The 24,286-nt window shown below is 34.0% G+C and overlaps 1 protein-coding gene across 3 annotated transcripts in view; it reads left to right on the top strand.

Moving 5' to 3' along the window:
* LOC131031156 (mitogen-activated protein kinase 4) overlaps window positions 1–23,705 on the top strand; it is a 104,815-nt gene extending 81,110 nt beyond the window's left edge. For all 3 annotated transcript variants that reach the window (XM_059209394.1, XM_057962200.2, XM_057962199.2), the window contains 9 exons: window positions 6,212–6,292; window positions 6,377–6,447; window positions 6,542–6,566; window positions 6,658–6,728; window positions 22,349–22,421; window positions 22,517–22,618; window positions 22,852–22,974; window positions 23,075–23,188; window positions 23,321–23,705. In XM_059209394.1, the coding sequence (XP_059065377.1) occupies window positions 6,212–6,292; window positions 6,377–6,447; window positions 6,542–6,566; window positions 6,658–6,728; window positions 22,349–22,421; window positions 22,517–22,618; window positions 22,852–22,974; window positions 23,075–23,188; window positions 23,321–23,500 (840 nt within the window). In that variant the 3' untranslated portion in view covers window positions 23,501–23,705. The remainder of the gene's footprint in view (window positions 1–6,211; window positions 6,293–6,376; window positions 6,448–6,541; window positions 6,567–6,657; window positions 6,729–22,348; window positions 22,422–22,516; window positions 22,619–22,851; window positions 22,975–23,074; window positions 23,189–23,320) is intronic.
* The last annotated feature ends 581 nt before the right edge of the window (window positions 23,706–24,286 follow it).

The raw sequence follows: 24,286 nt of genomic DNA, 5'->3' as shown, positions 1-24,286 counted from the left end.
ATGCCTCTCTTCATAGAGGCATATAGATATAATATGTGCATGAGATTTGTGAAGAAGTGAGAGTGAGAATAAAAGAAAATATATCTACACCTACAGATCTGCATATGATAATGTAAGAACATTGTAAGAAGGATAAATGCAGAATTAAGAGAAGAGTGTGTAACAGGTTTGTGAGAAGATTTCAATGCAATATCTGTCATGTCCCCTCCTTGATTGTTATATATAGCATAAATGAAGCAATTATTATTTATTACTTAATATAATATTTATCATTAAATTGTTTGTTTATTAAATATTATTCTTTAATTAATATTCATTAATAATAAGATTCTGAAAATATTCAAATAGAGTAAATCAATATTATTATAAACATTACACATATTCTTATAACGACGTCTCTATTAAAGGGGACATCTGGGGATTTTCTTATTCATCCTCTATGGATTCGATCATCTTGAGCAAACAGCCGATATAATCATATATCCCACAGTGATTAAGAGAGCGAGCGATTCATTATTGATGACTTTAATAAGAGACAGAACAAATAAACCATCGTCCAAAATTGAATGTTCCATATCTAACGGTAGCAATGATATTAGCGAGATGTATAACAGTAGTGATTTCTAATCAAACAGCTGTCAACTATCGTCCAGGAGATGTTTATTGCCAGCGATAAAAGGTGGTGTTTTGGAGCTGCCCCTAGATTGGCAGCGATAAGTTAATATAAGGAGAGCTTCGATTATGAGACCATCGTCTGAAGAGCTAACAGGAGCATGTAAATTTGACAACGTTAAAAGCTACAGCGATTAAGATTTATTAAAGTGAGAATAATTAAGTCTCAAGAGTGACCAAGAGGTGCGATTCATTGAGAGCTAATATAATTTGTTTGTATCAAAGGATATGGCTCTAGGGAAGAGTCACATCCAAACCAAAGAAGCAGATATAAAAACAGATCATTGAGATAAAGGAGGGATATTAAGAGGATAACTGGGAGATCTATAAATAATTTGGAGCAGACATTTGAGGTATATGTAAGTAGTCTCTTCAAGGATTGAACAAGCTAATACAACAATTCTTGAAGAGCAGATGCGTGTAGAAGAAATACCGATATGTAAGTAAAGTATGTTGAATAAGGAATAATATCATCATATACCAGCATTAAGTTGGTTTGAAGAAGAATGTATAAGAAATAGAAGTGAATTATATAAATATAAAGAATATATATACGTTCAAGGAAATATTTAAAAGAAGTCATTAAAGGTAGATTTGAGTAAAAGAATGTATATGGGTTAAAAGATCTTGAGCCAAAATCAAAGGGAGTATATGAGCAGAATTAAAAAGGACGTATGAGCAGACTTCGGAAACATTTTCAGAAGGATTATAAAGAAGAATGCTGGAGTATAGCAGAATTCAGCATTACATAAGTCCCATTGCCAAATTAGAGAAGGCTATCAAGATAAATTCTATTCTCAGAACTAGTCTTAGAATTTAAGTTAAATTTTAAAATGAAATGTTTTCAGATTTAATGAAATTATATAATTACAATTTTCATTTTTTTATTAAGAATTGTTGTTTCAGGATTAAACTAAGGAAATTCCCAAATGGGGACATTACAATACCCTTCCTATACTAGCATATTTATGAGGTATGTTTACGCAAATTTTTGAAGGAAATTTAAGAGATTAATGGAGCATAGTAGAGCAGACTTATGAAATATATAGAAGGCAGTTTTTGTGAAGGAAAGATAGAAGATCATTCAAAGTATATTTGAGGAGCAGAAAATTGTTGTGAGAAGAAAATGAGAAATCAAGAATAGCAAATGAAGATATAAGATGGATAAGAGAAATACAATCAGATTTATCGATATGAAGATTCTGTAGAGGAGTTGTGAACAGGTTTAAGAAGGATTCACAACTCAAATTGAGAGCAAGAAACACTAGTGAAATGAGTAAAGATTAAAAGCAAGTGGAGTATAAGCAAGTGTGACCATAAGAAGAAATATTATACAAATACATTCAAGAGAAGAATATCATAGAAGATTATTCAAGGCAGTTATTGAAGGAGAGTTATTATCAATAAGACAAGACTTTGTTGAGGTAGAAGTTGGTTCTTAGTAATGGGTTGGCGCCTATGAATTGAGGTGATTGGTGTCTCCTATGGGTTGGTGCATGCAAAGTTGTTAGTAAAGCATTTATATAAGCAAGATTTTGTCGTAGTTTTCTCCCATAAGGGTTTTCACATAAATCTCACATTCCACTTGTGTTGCGTAATTGTTGCATCTAATGAATGATATTGTTCAATTGATATTCTTAATGGTATTAAGTTTGAAAGGTAAAGAATTGTATTATGCTGATTCACCTCTCCCCCCCTCTTAGCATAATTGTGTGCTCTCCAAAAAAAAACCTCAAGATCTCAAATAAGAAAGAATATTCAAGTACTTTTATGCATTAGATTAAATGTTAAAGGTGGTAAGAAAATATCTCTAACTTAAGATATTAAATATTTTTGTGTAGACAATGGAAAGTTTGTTCATGTATAACCAAGGATAAGCATAGGATGCTTACATAAGAGTATTTAAAGTAGATTTAATGTCAACAAGATTGCCTTGTGATCTCATTGTATTTTATTAGATATCCTTTTCAAGACTAATTGTGTTGAGTATTCAATACTTGAATCATTCTCTCAATAAATAATGTTTCATGAGCAGTAATTCACAACCATGTTTCATGAGCTTGAATAGCGAATTGAACCTTTTTGTAGATTCAATAATCATCACTAGGTTTTGTACTTGGTTTCTTGGACTATTTTATATGTTACTCATTCCCTTATTATAGCTCAAATGTGCTGAAATGTAGAACTTTCTGAAAAACAAACCCACTTATCTTTCTACCTAGCTTGAAAAGCCTCTAGGAAATATTTTACCTGATGAATCATTCATTTTGGAGCTATGTAAGTCTTTTATTTTACATATATGAGTCTCATTCACAATTCAATGTTATTAGAGATCAGTCATTACGGGTTCGTCCGTACATATATATATATATATATATATATATATATATATATATATATATATATATATATATATATATATATATATATATATATATTTTAATTATATATATATATACACAACATATATATGTTCAATATATACAATCCATACAAAAATAAAATATACAATGTGACTTTCCATACATAAATGATAAATGATAAATCCATAATCTGCAAAAAATATAATATTCAAGTTTCAAGTCTTTTTTAAAAAGTCATAAAGGGGCGAATTAGAGTTTTATTATTAAAAAACTATTTTAAAAAGTCTTTTTATTGTTTTTTATTGTTTTTTTGACCCGTGGGCCCCGTTTTTGGGAACCCACGGGCCTGGGTTCACGCGGGTCCTCCTGGGTTCACCCGGGTCCTTCCCAGACGTAGGACCCACAAGGAACTCGTTCACCTGGGAAGGACCCAGGGAGAACCAGGACCGGGCAAGAACCAGGACCCGGACCCAGGCCAAAAGGGGAAGAACTGGTAACTTAGGATTAAATCTATATTATAATACTGTCATTTTTTCAATGAACTTTCTATCATGAGGTATGGTTTGAAAAAAGAACCCATCTCTTCTTAACTCAAATGATATTGTTAGCTTTCATTGCTTTAATGCATGCTCACAAGGTTGAAGTGTCTTACAACATGAACCATTCATCTTGGAGCTATAACTCTTTTATCAAGATTAAATACATTATGTAATATGAATTTATTTCTACAGTGAACCTTCCTTCATGAGTTAGGGTTTCAACAAGAATCCATCTCTCATGAATTTAGATGATATTGTTGGCTCGCAATAGTTCAATGGAAGGTGATGATGTGGGATTGAAACTAGTGAAGGATTAACTCTAAAGACTTTCTTGTAAATAAGTCACATATGTTACAATCAGCCTTCTTCTTTGGTAATGGTTTGAACAAGACTCAATCTATAACATGAGCTAGAATGGTCATGTTGCATCTCATCGCATCAATAGATTTTTACGAGGGTAATGAGATTAGAGTGAAAATAGTGGAATGAACATTTACGACTTACCCCCTTCCCTTTCATTATTTTAACCCAAGTACACTTCATATAATGAAGGTGACTTAGCTTGCTATCACTTTTTCGCCATTGGCACTTACATCGTCAAATGATACTCATTGAGAATACATATAATTGGAGTAGGGATTCCATGAGAATATAAATACTCTTATGTTTCATCTAAAAACTATAGACTAGGGCATTTCATCGAATGGGGTCATCTTCCATTTCCTACATGCTTACAATCTTTTAAAGCTCACTACTGGGGATAGAATTATGAGAGATCTCAACCAAATAAAACCCTACAAGAGTAATTTATATTATTATGATATATATTAATATAATAATATATTATATACCATATAATAATAATTATATGTTATATGGGGTTGATCCCGCAATGTGATGGTTAAGTTGTGGCATTGTTAATGGTGCCACCAAGGTTCAAATCCCTTTTGGGCTGATTGTGAACTGTAGCGGCGTTAATGTTGGTTGATAGGTGTGAAGGCTTGTGCCAAGTCCCCTCATGGGTGCTCATGGGCTTTGCGCCCCTACTGGGTGCTCACGGGTCTTGGATTTTGTTGCATTCATAGTTGAACTACTCGCCAAAAGAAAAAACTCAAGGCTAGGAACAAAACTCAGCGACAAAAAAATTTGCTTAAATTTAGTTAGAAATGCATTTTTTTGCAAAATTTGATGGGGAGATGCATCTAATGAGTCAACAAATGAGTACACAAAAGAAACAAGCTGAGTCTAGATATATATGATTGATTTAAATGCAAATTGGGTACAAAATGGCATCCTCATGTGGAATGTTAATGGTTGATAGTTTGAAACAAAATGAAATAGCAAACTGTTTTTGTAAAACTAAAGTAAATACTACATCAAAACATTTTGCATCTTCTTCTTCCTAGCTCTAGTGGAAACTAGGGGAGAGGTAGAACTAGAGGGCCTAGTCCTAGGAGTTCGATGGGACTCCACCTCACCAAAATGAGGTTGAGGGTAGCACCCCTTGTGGGGATCTGGGGGGTGAGAGAGAGAGAGAGGTAGAGAGATAGGTCTAGATCTTAGGAGAGAGGAGAGAGTGAGATAGAGAGTGCTAGAGAGAGGGGACAAAGGAAGAGTGATAGGGAAATAGATAGGTCTAGAATTCGGGGCAGATAAAGTGAGTGGTATAGAGAGTGAGAGAATGTTGATAGGAGCCTTCTGATTACCGAAATTTGACTAAATCTGAAAATTTTAAAAGATCTTCTAAAACTTAGAATTTGCATTATAACTTCTAGAGATTTGAAACTCCTCTCAAACATCAATATATACATGAAATATAACTTAAAGTATTAAATATTATATTTTATGTATATATTCTGATGAAGAGAATGAGATTGACTTTAAAAAAAAAAGATAATTTTTGGCATGTTTGGGCCTTTTTTTTTATGCAGACGAGTTTTTGCTAGACTCTTTTCCCAAAAACTTGAGTTTTTGTGCGATTTTATGGTGTAAATACTCCCGAGTAGAAAAACTCACAAATTTTCAAGACTTGGCGGGTACTCTGCAAGTCTTCCATCTATGTTTGCATTAATGTTGGGGATGAGGTCAGTCAAAAAACATTCACCGATAAAAATATAAATTATTATATGCTATATATTATATACATATATATACACACACAAGTTCACAATTGTACTTGTTCTTGACCCTAAACTAGAAACTTAGATAAGAACACATCTCTCATTAGCTTAAGTGGTTCACTTCACACTCATTGCATTAGACAATGCTTTTGGAGGTGAACAACCATGATTGAAACTAGCAAAATGAACCTTTGCGTAGCTCAAATGATTGCCATCAATATTTGCACCTCATAAGTAGTATTTATGATTAGATCTCCCATCTCAATACCATTTTGACTCAAGCATGCTTAACTGTAGAATTTCTTCTTATCTTGCTACCTTAGAATTAAGTCGTATTTTATTTTATTTTTATGGGTAAGCTATAAAAGTGTGATTACACAAATTTCATATCAAGAGTAGTAATAATCTCATATATATCCAAGTTATCGTCAAGACATTCATTTGAACACTGTGGAATGAATAGTCTAAAAGGCTGAAAAATTACTAGATAATGAAGCAACCCTTATTTTCTTTCTAGGGTTCAGAGGCTATGCTTGATCAAAATAGGGCTGCACAAAGAAGACAAAATCCAAGATCACGAAGACGTTATACATCATTGGTGAGATTCCATAACTATACCACTTGATAATTTGGACTTCGTTATGTTTGTACACAAGTTTCATGTGTATGGATCTCAAAATAGGTTGTTACACGAAATTATCGAGCTCCAGAGGTTATAATGTCACATGGAGATTATACTTCAGCAATTGATATGTGAGTTCCAATTCTTTATAGAATGTTTCGTGGTTTATAATTTGATCTTTCTATTTCTTGCTTATTAATGTTGTAATGAAATTTTTAAATGTAGATGGTCACTGGGCTGCATATTTTGGGTAAGAGACATTTATATATTTATTAGACGTTTGTTTTCTACTTTTGTCATAGTTAAATGCTAGTCTGAGCTCATGTTTGTTTGTTAATCAGGAACTTTTAAGTGTAACATCACGACAAGGAAAGGCTTCTAATTATCCTACCGATTGTTTGTTTCATCCAAAGTAAGGAAAGATAATTTTTATGTTGATAATTATTTTGTTTGATTTGTTCTTGACATATGTTTTTATGCAAACATCTATAACTTATTTTGTGAGCTCAAGTATTGTTTCTCCATTAAATTTATTTCTAAACTATTTATGGCTATATTCTTTTTGATATATTAGAAATTCCTTGTCAATTTATAACATATCTTTAATGGTAGATAAATGTTGAAGCTGGAGCTATCTTATCTAGATGAATAGTTGCAATGCAAAAGATGTCAATATAGATAAGACCACATGAAGTCAAGATTGGCCTCTATCTAATTGATTTATTTCTTTTATCTATGTTATCGAGTTCTTGTGTTTTGGGTTCTGTTAGAGAACCAAATAGGTGTGGGAGCAGGTTTTGGAGATCATTTGGGATGGAAAGGGTGTAATATCCCCTTCCGCTTAGTGCTTCTGGAGTACTTATTAGCCTTTTTAATTCTCGTAGGCTATGGTTGGGTTTAAGGGAATTAATTAATTTTATTATCTAATATTATCCCTCAAAAGTAAATCATAAGGGTAATATTATTTAATTTATTTAATTAATTTAATTAAGTATTAAAGTGGCTCTAATGTTGATTAAGTGAAAATTTAATAAAGTCACTTTGTTATTTTTGTCCCTCAACTTCAAAATTTAATAAAAGAAGGGAAAATCAATAGTTAAAGAAGGAAGACCAAAGGGCGTTTCTAGTGGCTATAAAAAGAGAAACTTGGGCTCCATTTGTTTCATGCTTGGTTTATTTCACATATTGATTTGGAGATATTTTTGAAGCTTGTGCCTAGGACGAAAGCCCTAGGGCCTACTGGTTTCAGTAGTGAAACTATCTATCCTAGTCAGCTTGTTAGAAGTATCACCTCTGGTATTTCACTGGTGACTGAGCATTCAATGAGTGTTTTCAATTTTGTAAAGTATCTTTAGAGACAAAATTGCAAATACATTAATATACATTTATGTTGCAATTATTTTGGGTATTTGGATGAAAATGAATAAATATTGTTTTGACATGGAGATATGAAAATAAGTCAATGCATTTCATGATTCAAGAAAAGAATAATGTGGAGTGGTTTCCTTTGGCGCAAGACTTGATATTTGCTGAGTTGAGAGCCACTGCTGGTGTAGGAACTTATTTATGAACAGTTTCAAGGGTTTGTGAAGTTCTTAGGCTCCGTTTCTTTCTTTCATTAGTGTGGGTAGCATGGTTAATACCTGCAGATTTCTGGAGAATCGAAGGAGGATTAAAAGCATTCAAGAGATTGCAAGTTTGTGGGGGTAGTTCTTCCTTGAATCTGCAGAGTTCCATACATTCGATGTGGTTACCAAACTATGGCGCGACCTTGTTATGATAATGACTGTTTATTCCAAAATTTTGTGGGCTCTTCTTGCTGTATGTTTTGGCTTGAATAAGACTTGTGTCGCTGGTGACAAAACTCCAATACTTTTGTGCTACTTTTGGTATTCAATTTGAGGACGTAAAGACTAACTGCAGAGTCTAGTGGTTCTAATCTATCTCTGCCATAGGAGATTGCTAAGGTGATTTGAAGATTGAAGACAATAAATGCCTAGCGCCATTTCAAATGGTAGAATTTAATCCTTATATCTACTCGTCATATAAGTTGTTGTCCATTCTTGCTAGGCATGGAACATACTTAAGGTTGCAACCTGTGCATTTTGTTCTGTTCTTCTATCTGTTTAATAAATAGTTGTTATTAATTCAGGGCAGCATTATCATTTTCAAACTGAACATTGCAGAAATAAAGTTTATTACTTTCCTTCCATCTATTAATTAGTATCTTTGATGTTACACATGTGCTTTCTATTCATGAGTATCAATGCCAACTATGAATGTAAACATACAAATAGAAAATATGCCAAACACACACATTTGAAACTATTCACTCAATAGTTCAAAGCTAATAACACATAGCAGCAAGATGTGTCCTTGGGACAAAAATTTCAAGTACACATTGAGTAGGGTCCTTACAAAGGGCATGGCCCTGCCATCCCAGGTAGGTACATTTGCTGCAGTTGCGTCATCATCCTCTTTTGCAAATAACTCTCAACACAATGAAGCCTTCCTTGGCATCTAAACTATTGTTGCTACTGCAACAATGCCAGATGTATTCATAGGTTACTTGGGATGGAAAGCCATGCCCTGGCCGAATCTTGTGGGATTTTGTTTTTAAATGCTAATGTTTGTTGCACCTGCATCATTATCGTCTGCTGTGAATCATTCTTAATGCAATGAAGCCTTCCATGAAAGCTAAATTATTGTTTCTGCCACAACAAAGCCTACAATCTAGATAAGAGAGGTTGATGTTTGGAATCGCTATTAAATATTTTGGGATTGAAACATATGGTTTGTGAAGAATCCAGTCTATGGCGTGTGGGTTTTGTAATCAGAAAAACATTTTAAAAGGAAAAAATTAAATGTATGTTAGTTGCAGCCAATGCAACCTTGGCAGGGCCAATGTTGGCTCTGCTAGGCTGATGCCAATATTACATTGTTGACCACAACATTTTAACAAAGAAGTATTATTTATTACTATTTATAATTTAAAATTTAATAAATTATTATATGTATATATATAATGGTTGTACCTAGTTGTATCGAATCTAGGAGAAACAAGAAACCCACAATTCAAGGGAGAGGATTCAGTAATTTAGTGTGTTGTAATACTTGTGATTTTTTTTGTCAAGATTCAATGCCCAAAATTTTTAATTATACAACTCTCGTAGTTGTGGCTTTAACACTTTTTTCATTGATCATGAGTACTTGAATGAATATGTTTTCTTTAGATTGATGAAGCAATAAATTAGATGATACCATATTAGCACACAAACAAAACACGAATTAATGCACAACTATTGGTCTACCCTTTTATAGGTCTTTTTACACCTTAACAAAAAGCATGCTAATGCCATATTTAATGATGTGGACCTCAAAGCTTAATTATAAGCAAGGCCCTTGCTAAATAAACTACTATAAAAATTTGAGAATGATTCGAAATTGCCATGTATGATTTTCAGAGGAATGAAATTAGGGTGCTCAATTATTGAATCCTCTCTTCCAACTTTTTATGTTATTTGCTAAAGTTAGAGTAATGTACATGACATTTAGGTCTCATAATTCATTAACTTGCGTTCCATTCCATGGAGTAAGATGAAGTATAAACTAATAGCATAGTTGGCAAACTCAATGAGTACTCGTCGAATTGCTGAAAACTCGTCAAGTTTTTTCCATGTTTACTTGACAGAGAAACTTGCCAATTTTTTTGCAAGTAGTCACTAAAAACTTGACAAATTTAACAAGAAAACTTGCTAGACACATTAAAAATGCAAAACACAAAAAAGGGAATTTTTTTTTGGAAAAAATGTCATGATTTTGCCTATAAATGCATGAATGCCTCTCATGCTTACTCACATAGCACTTGGAGAGCAAATTTTCTTCATAAATATGTGCCAAATACCTAATTTCTCCCTTAAGTGATAAAATTGTGAAATGGTGTGTGACAAGTTTTGTGTGGTTTCAAAGGCCTTAATTTGGGCTTGGTGGTGAGGGAACTACCCCTCGACCCCACCCTATATCACAACAAGGAATGCATTGGGGATGTTGCCTCTCGACCTCGTTGGGGGCATTGTTCCCAACCCCAATAAGGGGCACTACCCCTTAACCCTATTAGGGGCATTGCCCCCAAACTACCATCAAGGGCATCGCCCCTTGAACCCATTGGGATTTCCTCTCCTAGATCCCCATTATTTATTGAGATCTTCTCATATAATAAGTTTGATTACAATGAGAGGATCTGGGAGTGGAGACTAGAATGGACAACTTAGACAATTATCTTTGTCACTATTATAATATCATTAGATACAAGTATTGTGTGATTTCAAAGGCCTTAATTTGGGTTTGGTGGTGAGGGCATTGCTCCTCGACCCCGCCCTGTATCACAACAAGGAATGCACTAGGGATGTTGCCTCTCGACCTCATTGTGGGCATTGTCCCCAACTCCCATAAGGGGCAATACCCCTCAACCTAGTTAGGGGCATTGCCCCCAAACTCCCATGAGGGCCATCGTCCCTCAATGCCATTGGGATCTCCTCTCCTAGCCCCCACTACTTGTTGAGATTTCTTCTCATTTAAAAAATTTGATTACTATGAAAGGATTTGGGAGTAGAGACCATAATGGACAACTTAGACAATTATCTTTATCACTATAATAATATCATTAATCAATGATGAAGTATCATACCGAGTATCAAAACTTCCAATGCCATTATTATTATAAAATAAAATACAATCTATCAGCCTTGCACAAGAAAGGTAGACAAAAAATTAGAGTCCATTGATTTGGTCGAACCAGAGCCACAAACACATCAATGTTGAGCAAGGTGCTGCAATGGACTGCAAAGATTAGAACCTCTCCCGTCAAATTTCTATAATATGTAATTTATGAATTATGATGGTGATTTTTAGAGAAAATCGTCATAAATTCATAATAGTTACAAGCTAACTATCATATGGGGATTTCACATGATGATGCAATTTTGTACCCAATTTGTATTCAAATGAATCAAATTTAATAGAAAACACTTTTGTACTCATTTAGGACTCATTGATTGAAAAGCACACAGAAAATACTAAGAGGGGGAGGTGAATCGGTATTTAAAACTTTTAAACACATAAAACCATGTAAAATATAGAGAAAGCAAACATCAAGATGCATACACCAAATTTCACGTGGAAAACCCTTTCAAGTGAAAAACCACAACACACAATAGCTTTCATTGACAAATGGGCACCAACCCAAAATACAAAAGTGAGCACCAACTCACAGAGAGCACCTACTCCACTTGAAGCACCAACTTCAATCAGCTGAAGCACCTACTCCAGTCTTTTTCATACTAAAAATTAAACTTTTAGAAAGATCTTCACATTTTACATTCAAAAACTCTATCATATTCACATATGCAACTCCATTAAGTATCTTTCAAATATAGGCTTTGTTGATGTGTTTTTTATGCACATGCAAACACAGAATAAAATACCCAAAAGTATCTTATCCTCTCTTGAACAAAGCTTCTCAAATACTAAAGATTGGCTTACGGATCACTTGAGACAACTCCAAGGTTCTTATATGTTAGGTCTTGACTTGTAGATAAGCACAGTTGGTTGATGTGGTTGCTGATATCACAAGGGGACTTACATTGAATTGTCGAATGCTTGAATCGCTGGAACTCGATCATTTAATGTTGCAATCTTGTGATGCTTTTTTTATCCTAAACTAACTTGAGTTTGAAAAAATGGCAAAAAGATGAAGGGTTGAGAGAGTCTATTCTAAGGCCTAGAATGTAAGAAGATGGATGAATGATTAGATGGAATCCTACTAAGCGAGGTCTCACCATCAAACCTAACAATTTGACACAAGCTCAGTGCAATCTTCTAAGGACGTTTCAAAGATGTTCAAATCATTACCATCAAACATTGCTCACCATTCAAGTTAATGCATAAACAATGGACGCGTAACAATTTGAAGTTAAGCTCATATCATTCCAGTTGACCACGCAAGGCACCCTTACAATCAACAAGAGGCTAGTGGTATGGACTAAATGGATTCCACACAAATACATTCAACAAATTCTTCCATCCACTTTAATCAACATGAAAGCAAATTGAGAAGTAGAACCATGAGGCTTGTTGAAATAACAAATTTCACCACAACTTCAATGAAAAGAGTATCTCATTTACAAGTCATAACAACATTTCTTCCTTCTCCTAATCTATTCTAACTTCTATTTTAATTGCTATTCCATTCTTCCCCTACTACTAACTATTCACTAACTATTCACTATTAACCTTTACAAATGAGAGGCTTGAACTTTATATAGAGAGCTCATTACAATGAACGACCAAGATCAAATCTCCATCAACAGCCAAGATTTTACAATGAAAACCCTAATTAGGATTTGTTACAACAAACTCAATTTGGCCAATGAAATGATTACAACACTTTGACATGACCAATAGATAATAAGGGTAGGTGCTTCGAAGTTTGTGCCCTCACGGGTGATTCAAGTACATCGCATCTAGACATGCTGATGTGGAACTATTCTGATTGGCGAGTGGTGACTGGGATGATGACTATGAATCCACCTTTTAACTCGTACTTGTAGGCTTGATAAATCATCATGAAGGAATATTTCTTGATACTTAACATTATCCAGCTTCCACAGTGATGATAATGATCTTCTAACTTTGATTAACTCTTTTGAAAGTATCCTCTTGAATGCTTCAATCATGGAAGTGCAAGGTAGAGATCTTGGTTTTGAAGTATTGATGTGCCTTGGAATGAACTCTTGATGTCACCACTACTTCTCTTCTTTGTAATTACTTCTCTGGGACCCCTTGGTGTTGTGAGAGTTGATATTCCTCTTGGGCATTCTATGCTTGTAAAAGAAGTTTTCTTCCTTGCATGGTGATGTAGATCTTACAATCTTTCTCCTTTTGCTTTGCAATCACCATCCTTTCTCATCTGCAAAAAAAAACAAACATGATATCAAATAAATAATATATAACCTTGATAGTTCTTCTAACTTGATATATCCCTTGATTTTATGCATTTTGCAGGTTAGATAAGAGGATTTAGAGAGAATTTGCCTTCATGAAGGAGCACTTGAAGTTGTTTTTCGCTCTTAGAGAGGAGCACTTGAAGTTCACTCCAACACTGATGTTCATGAAGTTACCCTTAACTTGCCTTTGAACTCTCTTTCATTCATTTATCTTCATTCTATGGGTTCCAACATTGAGCCTTTTCACCATTTATTGATGCAAACATGATGAATTGTCCTTGAGGAAGTCTCCTAGACGAAATTTTGCTTCCCCTGCTCAGTTTATGAGGTTCACTTTCAACTCAAAATCACTATTTCTTTGCATATGAAGTTCACTCTTGGAGGTCATCACATGAAATTCTCTCTCAAAATCATTCTCATGAAGTTCACTCTCCCTCCACAAGACATGAAGTTCGCTCATATACCTTGAGTTGTGAAGTTCGCTCATCTACCTCAAGTTGTGAAGCTCGCTCATGTACCTCAAAACATGAAGTTCACTCATCCCTTCCAGTTCATGAAGTTAACTTCTTACTCGCCTTTCATCAATCAAAATCGTTCTCTCTTAAGCATGCTAAAGTATCAAATTAGCTCTAGGAAATGATCCATTAGCTGCCTTGTATCTTGTTTTGGGCAAATTCGCTCATCTCCTCAAATTTGTGACGTTCGCTCATGTAGGCTGATTCCTGGAGTTCACTCATGTACTCCAATTTGTGAAGTTCGCTCATCCTCCTAAGTTCATGAAATTCACTCATCCTTTTGAGTTCATGAAATTCGCTCTTAGGTGCTTGAACATAAAATTCGCTCATCTCCCTTCAATCATGAAGTTCGCTCATGTACCTCCAAACATGAGGTTCGCTCATGTAGTATAATTCCTGAAGTTCGCTCATGTAGTTCAATTCTTGAAGTTCGCTCATGTAGTTCAATTTCTGAAGTTCGCTCTTGTGGTTCAATTCCTGAAGTTCGCTCATTTCCTCCATTTTGTGAAGTTCGCTCATCTAGGCTGATTCCTGAAGTTCGCTCATCTAGGCTGATTCTTTGTAATGTCCCCTTTTTAGCGCAACATGATATGGGGTGTCGTTAGCCTATTCTGACACGATCCCGAAGGCTAACAAGGACATTGGTGGGATCCTGAGGTGTTTTGGCCTAGGTGTTTTCAGTTTCAGGCCAATCGGTGCTGCTTTGACAGGGTTTCTAGACACTTACTATTTATAGTAAGTTAGTCTCCAAGCAGTGACTTGGAATTTTTAGTGTTTCCTTGGTTGGCATAATTATCAGTAGAAAATATTTGAAGGCGACAATGATTTAAAGGGATTATCAACAAGGTTTTAATATTTAACGATAAAGTGTAAAGTTAAATTAAATATTTAACTTTATCGTTATATTATAAGGTTGGGAATATAAAGTAATGTTTAAAATATTAAAAGTTCCTTTTAATGTGTACATTGTGGGAAATAATATTTTATTCTAAAATGTATTATCCCACATTGAGGAAATGAAGTGTTTGCATCCAGGAAGAAGATATAAATGGAGGTCGAGAGCTCTCTTTTGGGATATGCTGGGGATGAATTAATGTTATGCTATTTGATTTCGTAGAAATCTGATTATTGGGCTTGGAGGACGGAATCCCTCTTTGCTAGCATTCTCTTCGCTGTTGAAAGACACAGTCAGGAGGATTAATGGTGTTTTCATTCAGGAAACACATTGGGCTTCATTTGGTGCTCTCGCATGATGTTTTTACGGGGGTTTGAAAGTGCAGATTTAAAAATAGTGTTTTTGCTACAGTACCGCGTGAATAGTGATTTGCTACAGTATCGCGTGAACAATGTTTTTGCTACAGTGCTGCGTGAATAGTAAAAATGCTACAGTGCCATGAATAGTGCAGCTACAGTGCATGAACAATGTTTTCAGCAGGTTCTATACTTGTGGAGTCTAGGTTTGAATTTGTTTATTATCAGATGGTCTGTAATATTCTTCAAATCTGATTTGTATGCTTGGAGTTGGAATTAAATAAATACCATCAGCATTAATCCTCTTGTTTTTGGTATTTGATATGTCTGGTTATTTTTATATTGAATAAACTTTGAAAGTTTTACAATAAATATCAGTTTACCAAATTTATCCTATAGCAAGTCAAGAACCAAAAAATCCAGTAGTCAGCTTGCACGCCAACTGTTTGACAAAATTACACTAAGTAAAAAGGACATAAATTTAGTACCGAACAGGGGGTGTCCACTACATTCTTGAAGTTCACTCATATGGTTGAGTTTATGGAGTTCGCTCATGTAGTCTAATTCCTGAAGTTCTCTCATGTACTCTAATTTGTGAAGTTCGTTCTTGGGTGTTTGAACATGAAGTTTTCTCCAAATTGAATCAACTCAAGGTAAATGCAATCTCCTTCGCTTCTCTACTTCCAACATGAATTCCGTTCATCTCCCTCCAAACATGAAGTTCACTCACGTGCCTTCAAATATGAAGTTCGCTCATGTACCTTAGTTCATGAAGGAGCCCTCTAACTTACCTTTCATCATTCAAATTCAAAGTTGTTCTCTGTTAAGACATCAAATGAGCACAAGGAAATGATCTATTAGCTGTTTGGCATCCTATTTTGAGTAAATGAAACAATTCTCTCCCCTCCTTCAACTCATGAAGTTAACTTTGCTCCAAAGAAGAGGTGATCTCAAATCAAAACCATGGTTACTATCTTCATTCAAATGCTCTAATTCACATTCAAATAAGGCTTTTTAAGGGAATTCACTCCAAGGGTGAATGATCATGAAGTACGCTCCTGAGGGCATGCACATGAAGTGAAGGTTCTAAGTCACTCACTTCACACCTCACACAAGGCTATCTTCCCGACTCTTGGCTTTTGACCACCGACACCCCTCTAATGCAAAGGCTAATAGCTAAGGACTCTAATGCTACCCTAGAATGCGGGAAAAAAGAGGGGGTCCCCATTTGCGATGGGACAATGTGTGAATACCTCACAACAGGCTCCTCACTCTGAAAATAATGCTAGACTCCTTAGAAACTATGCATGATCCTTCTCTCTATTGCACTCAGCACGATCATCTCCTACACACCCTATACTTCACTTCATTGTATGCTTGTATACAGAGTAGTTAAAATATCAAAAAATAAACTTGCAGCAGACCAAAAAGATATACTTTTTACCTCCTTATATTCACCATTTCACTTGATGCATGTATATGAAGCAACGTGAGCATACCCAACACCAAAAATAAATTACCAAAGAATAAGGCAAGGTGAGTATATAGCATGCCACAAACATCATTCCAAAACAAGGAAATCATGAAGACTGCTGTGTCAGAAGTCTCACAACCCACTGCACTGATAAAAGAAAATCCCGATGACACATTTTTCAGCAAATTAACTTCATCCTATGTTTGCTGAAGAATATCCTTTTTTAAGCCCCTAAACTGGTTTCTGATAAATGCGTCAATTCTGCTAATAAGCTGCAAAAGACGTTATAAGTCAGAAATTTAAATGAGCCGCCCAACCTTTATTTAGCATTCATCACATAGGAAGAATTAAGCCACAACCATACCACGTTTTGACTAAACTTTAAGACTGCCTGATTCAACATTAAAATCATATCATCGCATTAATAAATGTTCCACGGGTGATGTGTCACTTAGGAGTAAACAAGTAGGCAGGTGATATGGACAAGTAGCCAGCTCATGCTAACACCTAAGTAGCTCAACCTAGCGGCCAAGTAGCTCAACCACGCAACCAAGCAGCTCACGCAGACAAACAGGCAGCTCATTCCAATTCTCTATTACTTTGAGTAACCCTCTGAAATTTACAACCTTGATCATCAACTTTTGACATCAATGACAAAATATCCAACATTGATATACTTTATCTTTGAATTTTGCAAAAAAAAGTTTTTTTCAAAGAAAATAAGCAATTTTTTAAGTTGCTGAGTTTTTGCTAAATCTGAGTTTGCCAACTATGATCAATAGTCTATGTAATTGCTTTATACATCACATAGCATTCTATAGATTGAATTTCTTTCATGAAGGATTTGTAGTAAAGTGCTGTTTTGCATGCAAATGTAACTCTTATGCATTTACAAATGATAATGGTCAATTCCAAACTCATCACTTCCCCCAACTTAAAGTTACAACTCCTAGGATGACTACTTCCTCGGAATGGTGAACTCACTTCTGTTGCAGGTTTGGACTGGGTAGAATGTCAATAGTGTTTTCTCCATGGCTCTTATCAGTGCTACTAGCCTTTTCATAAGGAGGTATTGCATCCAAGGGATCTACTCCCTTTATTTGTATGCTGATTTCTGATAAAGTTTCTTGATAGGTTTCACTCTAACTCTTGGAATGATTCTCCTGTCATTTTATCTGTGTGTTGACTTCCTTGGTTGTTTCTCAAGGTCTCTAGGGTTAGACAAGGGTATCTTTCCACATATCAGACTTATATGTTATCTTTGAAGAGTCATTCTCTGTTAAATTTTTGGTAGGAGATCTTCCTTATCATTTTCATTCCTTTTCATCTTATTTTCTAGCTGTAGCAGGTGTCTCTGGACCTTCCTTTCTTCTTCTTTAAAATGCTTAGCCCCAATATTCATCATGTGGCCAACATGAGTCTAACACCCATCTGTACTCCTTTGATGACATCTAGGTTCCATATGTTGAATCAATCATTCTAAAACATTAAAGACAAGGTTTTTGTCAAGAGGTGAGCACATTGTTCATTGTATCATTGATTTCTCTCTTTTTTTTGTATTGAAAGAATGCAAATTAAATAAAGAATGTTGCAGTTAAAAATTGCAAGAATAAGCTGCACAAAACAGACCAACAAAGTTTACTAACAATATACAAGCACAGAATTGGCTTGAAGGAGAATATATGTATGCGCAAGCTGTACAAAACAGACCAGAAAAATTGCTAACAAATTAACAATAGAACAAGTATGGTATTGACAATACATGACAAAATACCAGCATTTTGACTAAACATAAAATGGAACAACTGAAGAGGAGGAACCAGCTGAAGCAAAAAATCGAGCAGCAGTCAATTCTACAAGAAAAATCTTAATCCATGCACTATGTCAACCTATTTGCAATTTGATTTGTTGAATTCGGATTTCATCTTTAAAATCCTCTTAGCCTCTATCTAGAGTTGAGAAAATAAAGAAGCAAGACAATAAAACACATAAGAGTAAAGCCTTAAAAATACAAATTCCTAGTGATCATTATGGTTATTAAAGACAACTTTACATGTTTCTCCATTTATGCAACAAAATAACATGTCTAACACCATCAGCAATAATATTAGCATGTAACCCAGTCCCAAGAAAGGCCTCTTTCCAACTTAATTTGTGTTAAATAATAAAGTCATTAAACACAACATTCCACTATTTTTTAACAAACTAAAATCTCCAAAAGATATTTATGCTTTCATGCCTATGAAAAAATAGGCAATTAATCGATTGGATCATAATACATTTCAACTTGTCTTCAATGAACAGTTTGCAATGAAGAATCTTCCAAGCAAATAATTGAGCATCTGAAATAATTTTTGATCTCCAAATTTGAATGTTTAGTTTTGACCAAAACTTTTCACTGAACCTATAGTTCCATTTGAAGTTCAATCAATAGTACAAGGGAAAATTGTAAGTATACCTTCTTGTAGAGGAAGAAATAAAAAAGGATAGGATGACAAGCCTAACCAATCTTTGAAGAATTTGTATTACATAGGGATCATGGATAATATCATAGACAATTCCAATTGCATCAAAGACTACACAAAAATAAAATACTCGTGTATTTGTTGCTCATTGAGTTTGAAGAATATGCCATGGTAACCAACTCATTAGAAGAAAATCCCAAAGGTCTCCAACATTGTAGACTCCTTTTTTAAACAAAAAGTAGGATTTTTTGGAAACCTTAAAGCAAGTGGCTGATCTTGATAAAGAATATGTTTGTTGAAGCTAGTTTTCTCTCCCATTTTAAAAGATGGAAAATATTTTGTCAAGCCTTCCAAATATGCTAAAGGGAAGGTGGGGCCTCAACTAAGAAAAAAGAAGCAAGGTTAATTTGGTTCTATATGAGGATTATCCATGGTTCATCCCCTTGGATCGCTCTAATAATCCATTTATTAGCCAAACAAAACCGTTGTGTTGGATTTGTTCGCCCTAAACCACCTTTACATTTAGGTTGAATACAACGAGTCCATGGTGTGGATATAAATCCCTTATTACCATCCAATTTAGTTGAAAGAAATCGTCAAATAATTTTGATTAAGTCCTTGTACCATTTTTGAGAAGGTATCCAACATGAAGGGAAACAATCATGTGTGGCAAGAAATATTTTATTGGCTACCTAGATTTTACCAACCAAAGAAAGGAATTTTGAAAAGTTTATTCTTGACTCTTGTAATGAAATAACTTGCACAAGAAGATTATAATAGGATATATGCTACAAATAATTGATAGTAATATGCTACTTCGAGGAGGAAACCTCCTAATCCATTTTGAGGGGGATACCTCCAATAGCCTTCAATAAAAATTCACTACTCAACACTATCATAATAACTAACCTATACCTCCTATATATACAATATTTATGCCTTAGATGCCACCTTGGCTGACTTAGATACTTAATATAACTCATATGACAACCTAAATACATATATGATTATAATAATGATTATGTATCTTATTTAAGAGTTAAGGTAGTCACAAATTGACTACTCATAACACAATACACACTATAGGGAAGGGGATAACATTGTATCCCTCTTTACAAAAGCATTGTCCTTAATGCTAACTTTTTATATTTCTTCTTCATCTCCTTTTATTCCTTTTATTGTTTCTACTTCTTGTTCTTCTTTTTCTTTCTCTTGTTCTTGTTCTTGCTCTTTCTCTTTCTCTTTCTCTTGTTCTTATTCTTTCTATTACTCTTTCTCTTTCTCTTTCTCTTGTTCTTATTCTTTCTATTACTCTTTCTCTTGTGTTTGCTCTTTTTCTTGCGCTTGCTTCTACTTCCGCTCCTACTCTTGCTCTTGCTCTTCTACTTTTACTTTCTTTTTGTTCTTCTACTTCTTCTACTTATTCTTTATTCTTTTTCTTCTTCATTTGCAAAGCCTAGATATCACTTTCCAAAAAATATCTCCAAGAAATTAGTAGAATGACCTCCAAATTTGAAGAAAATGCCTTGCCTTCATGATGCCATGATCATGCTCTGATACCACTTATAATGAAATTACTTGCACAAGAAGAATATTATAGGATATATGCTGCAAATAGTTGATAGTAATATGCCACTTTGACGGGTCAACTTTCTTATTCGCTTCAAGGGGGATACCTCCAATAGTCTTCAATAAGAACTCAAGTCATAAGATCAACGCTTATGCCTTAGACACCACCTTGGCAACTTTAGTCATAAGATCAACACTTATGCCTTAGATACCACCTTGGCCAACTTAGATACTCAAATATAACTTCTAGTGATTATAATAATGATTATGTATCTTATTTAAGAGTTGAGGTATCCACAAGCCAAATACTCATAACACAATACACACTATAGGGAAGGGGCATAACAACTCTAATTTGTTGGAAATTTAGATTTTTTATATTATCACATACCTATTGGCTAAGTGTTGATCTTATGACTTAAGTAGTGACTAGTTAAACTATTATAGGTCTTAGTAGTCACCACATACCAACTTGTATGTTGATGTCAATTCATGCTATCCCATACCTATAGGTACTCAAGTGTATGTTATGTATTATGTTTGTTTTGTGTTGTGTCAAAAAAAATTCTTCCAAAAACTCAAAACTTTTTGAAGGAATACCAATTTGCTTTACCATAGATAGTTTATGGGTCAAAAAAATTAGACATTTTTATTGAGCATAAGCTATAATAACAATAAAATGTCCACTTCTAAACAGAGTTTCAAGACTCACCAGAACTCGCTAGGACTCGGCGAGTTCCAAGCTAGGAGTCGGCCCGGACTCGACCAAACTCTTTTTTTTTTTAATCTCAAAAAGCGACGGGTAGACATTTTTGACGTTTTCCTCTAAAAATAAATTCAAGGGCATAGCCCTCGAACCCCCACTTCCAATCTGCAAGGAAATGCAAGTGTGTTTCCCCGCACCCCTTCTATCGTTAGGTTTTTCTCACATCTAACACCTTGTGTAGCTTATCATTGCCACCCCTCAAACCCATTAGCACCTTCACTCCCAAATCTCCACTAGTTAGTGAGACCTAACTTAGATGCCTTTGTAGGAGGGAAGCAGACTCCTTTGAGCCATAGACTTCTGTTATTGTTTTGATATTTGTTTGGAACATTTGATGTCATGGATTTCATATTCCATGAGTATTGTATACATTTGACAATATTCATATATCTAAGGTTGCTATTTCCTTCTACTATAATTTGTGTTTATAATTATGTGATTGATGTATACTTGTGTATGTGATCAAATTAGCTTCTATTTGCTGATGTTATTGTGTCTTTAAGGTTTATTTGATAAAGGGTGCTTGAAACAAGTTTTAAGTCCTTAAAAATCTCTAAATTTCTTGGGTTTTTCACTTGCCCAATCGAAATCCAAGTCTCATTTCTATAATTCTAAATTACATGTTACAAACAAATAAAAAATGATTATATATATATGAACTGCAAAACAAATATAATATTTATAATTTGAATTTATAATAAAAATAACTTACTGATATTCAGAAATTTGAAACATAGATACTAATGTGGGTATGATGAATGGTGTAGTTTAGTAAATTGTAATACATTCTAAATGTCTCCATGTGATACTAGATGGCAGTTATGAATATAATTCTTGAGGTCTCTCTTTAAAATAGTCAAGCAACTAAACATGATATTATATATACCTGACATGTTAAATAGTAATTGTGTAAAAAATATTATGATAAAGGCGGAAAAGAGACTTATCACGTTCAGTTTATATGACTACTTTTATATGGCCTTGACAGATTGGAAGAGTATGATACGCCAAAAGATAATGAATATTTCCTTAAAGACGGTGATAAATACCGGTTTCAATTGGTAATTTAATTTATTCGATTGCATTAATATATGAAATAGTTGACTTACTGGAATGTTTAATTTGATTTTTACTGACACTTCATTTTGTTTTTCAGTTAAATGAAATATTTAATGTTATTGGAACACCATGTTGGAAGGATATAGAAAGCATACCAAGTCACAAATGGAGAAAATACTTGAAATCTTTGCCTGGCAAGGTAGTTTGAAAATAAAATGTATATACTTAATTTGATTAAGTTTCATATAATATAAGGATCTTTAATTTCTATAATATTATATTTTATTTCTTTGATCCTTACAATCAAATCGTATTCATTCATGTAGTTAGTATTATTATGAAAAACTAGTTAGTATTTGATATAATCTCCTGAAAAGAAATATTTAAATTGTTGATCATAAATATTGTGTGTACATGAATTGTTTATTGCAGGTTGGAAAACTAAATGAGACTCTAGGTAACATTGACAAGGAGGCACTTGACTTATTGTCTCGAATGTTGTGCTTTGATCCTACTCGTCGCTGCACTGCAAAAGAGGCTCTCAACCATCAATATGTATATCCCATTTCCTTTCTACTATTTTCAAAATACCTTAGCAATGAATAGAAATTTTATATTTTTTTGAAAAAACTTATATATACAAATTGTGTTGTAGTTTAAAAATATGAGCACTATTGAAATGGTTAGAGCAAATCTATCAACAAAATTAGCAAAGGAAATATCTCTACATAAAATTGAACATCCAGCACTTGCCCTTCGAAAACTCGAGGTTTGTAGTCTACTCTTTAATATTTTAATATTGTTTTATATGATTTGTTAAAATTTTATGTGATTCTCATTTTTAGGAACTTGACATTTTATTGTGAGTGGATAGGTAACTTATCACTTTTATTGGATACAGGATGTGATTAAAAAACATAACGATGGCACTCATGGACAAGACATTAAAAAAATATCTTTATTATTGGAAAATGAAGTTAAAGAACAACATAAAACCACTTTGGTCCCAAGAAATATCTATGGAGGACGAATTAAAACTCAAGTTGGATTGATTCCAAAGGTTAAACGTATAAAGAATTAAGCTTATTTGAGATATTTCCCCATGAAAATATGTCATGGGGTGTTCATTGTGGCTTTGATTATAATTAAAAAGATACTCTAATTATATAATACATGATGTTAGTTAATAGGGGACAAAGCCATGTTTGTTACTAAAGATGCTAATTGTAATTTGTGATGTGAAAAAATGCATTTATTAATAGAGATCTCAATTTTGATGTGAAAAACATGTCAATGTATTTTCATTTATTGAATGATACCATGTCATTTATCATTACATGAGTCGGAAAAATATGTCCATTCTCAAGGATGGTAAAAATTTAGGTTTGAATAAATATGTTCATTTGTTATATTCATTTGACAGATATGGAAGATGATTGTTTTGGGATTTTTTTTTCCTAAGAAAGGATAGGTGCTAGTCTGAAGGAAAATATGGGCAATGGTTCCCTACATTTAGGTTATAAGTGGGCCCCTTCCTTTGAAGTAGAGCCCCAAGAAATGCATGCATGTAGGTGGTAGAGTTCCCCATTGACATCTTATCCAATACAATTTTCTAAAGACACGTGCACTAATGGGGGCTGTAAAAGAACAATGAATTTCAATATAGTCAATACAAGAATGGGCAGCTACCTCATGATCATTTCAAAGTAGCTTGATTTTTCCCAAGGGTTTTTTTGTTTTTGTTTTTTTGTTTGAAAATGAAGGGTTGTGCAAGGAGACTATTCAAAGGGAGTTTTTTACTGTAGAAGAAATAAATCTTAGATTAAAAAGATGGTTCCCAAGGTTCTCTAGTCGTGTTTTCCATTCA

Source organism: Cryptomeria japonica, chromosome 7 (genome assembly GCF_030272615.1).
Source record: "Cryptomeria japonica chromosome 7, Sugi_1.0, whole genome shotgun sequence".
Classification (NCBI taxonomy): domain Eukaryota; kingdom Viridiplantae; phylum Streptophyta; class Pinopsida; order Cupressales; family Cupressaceae; genus Cryptomeria; species Cryptomeria japonica.
This window is presented reverse-complemented; position numbering and strand designations above follow the sequence as displayed.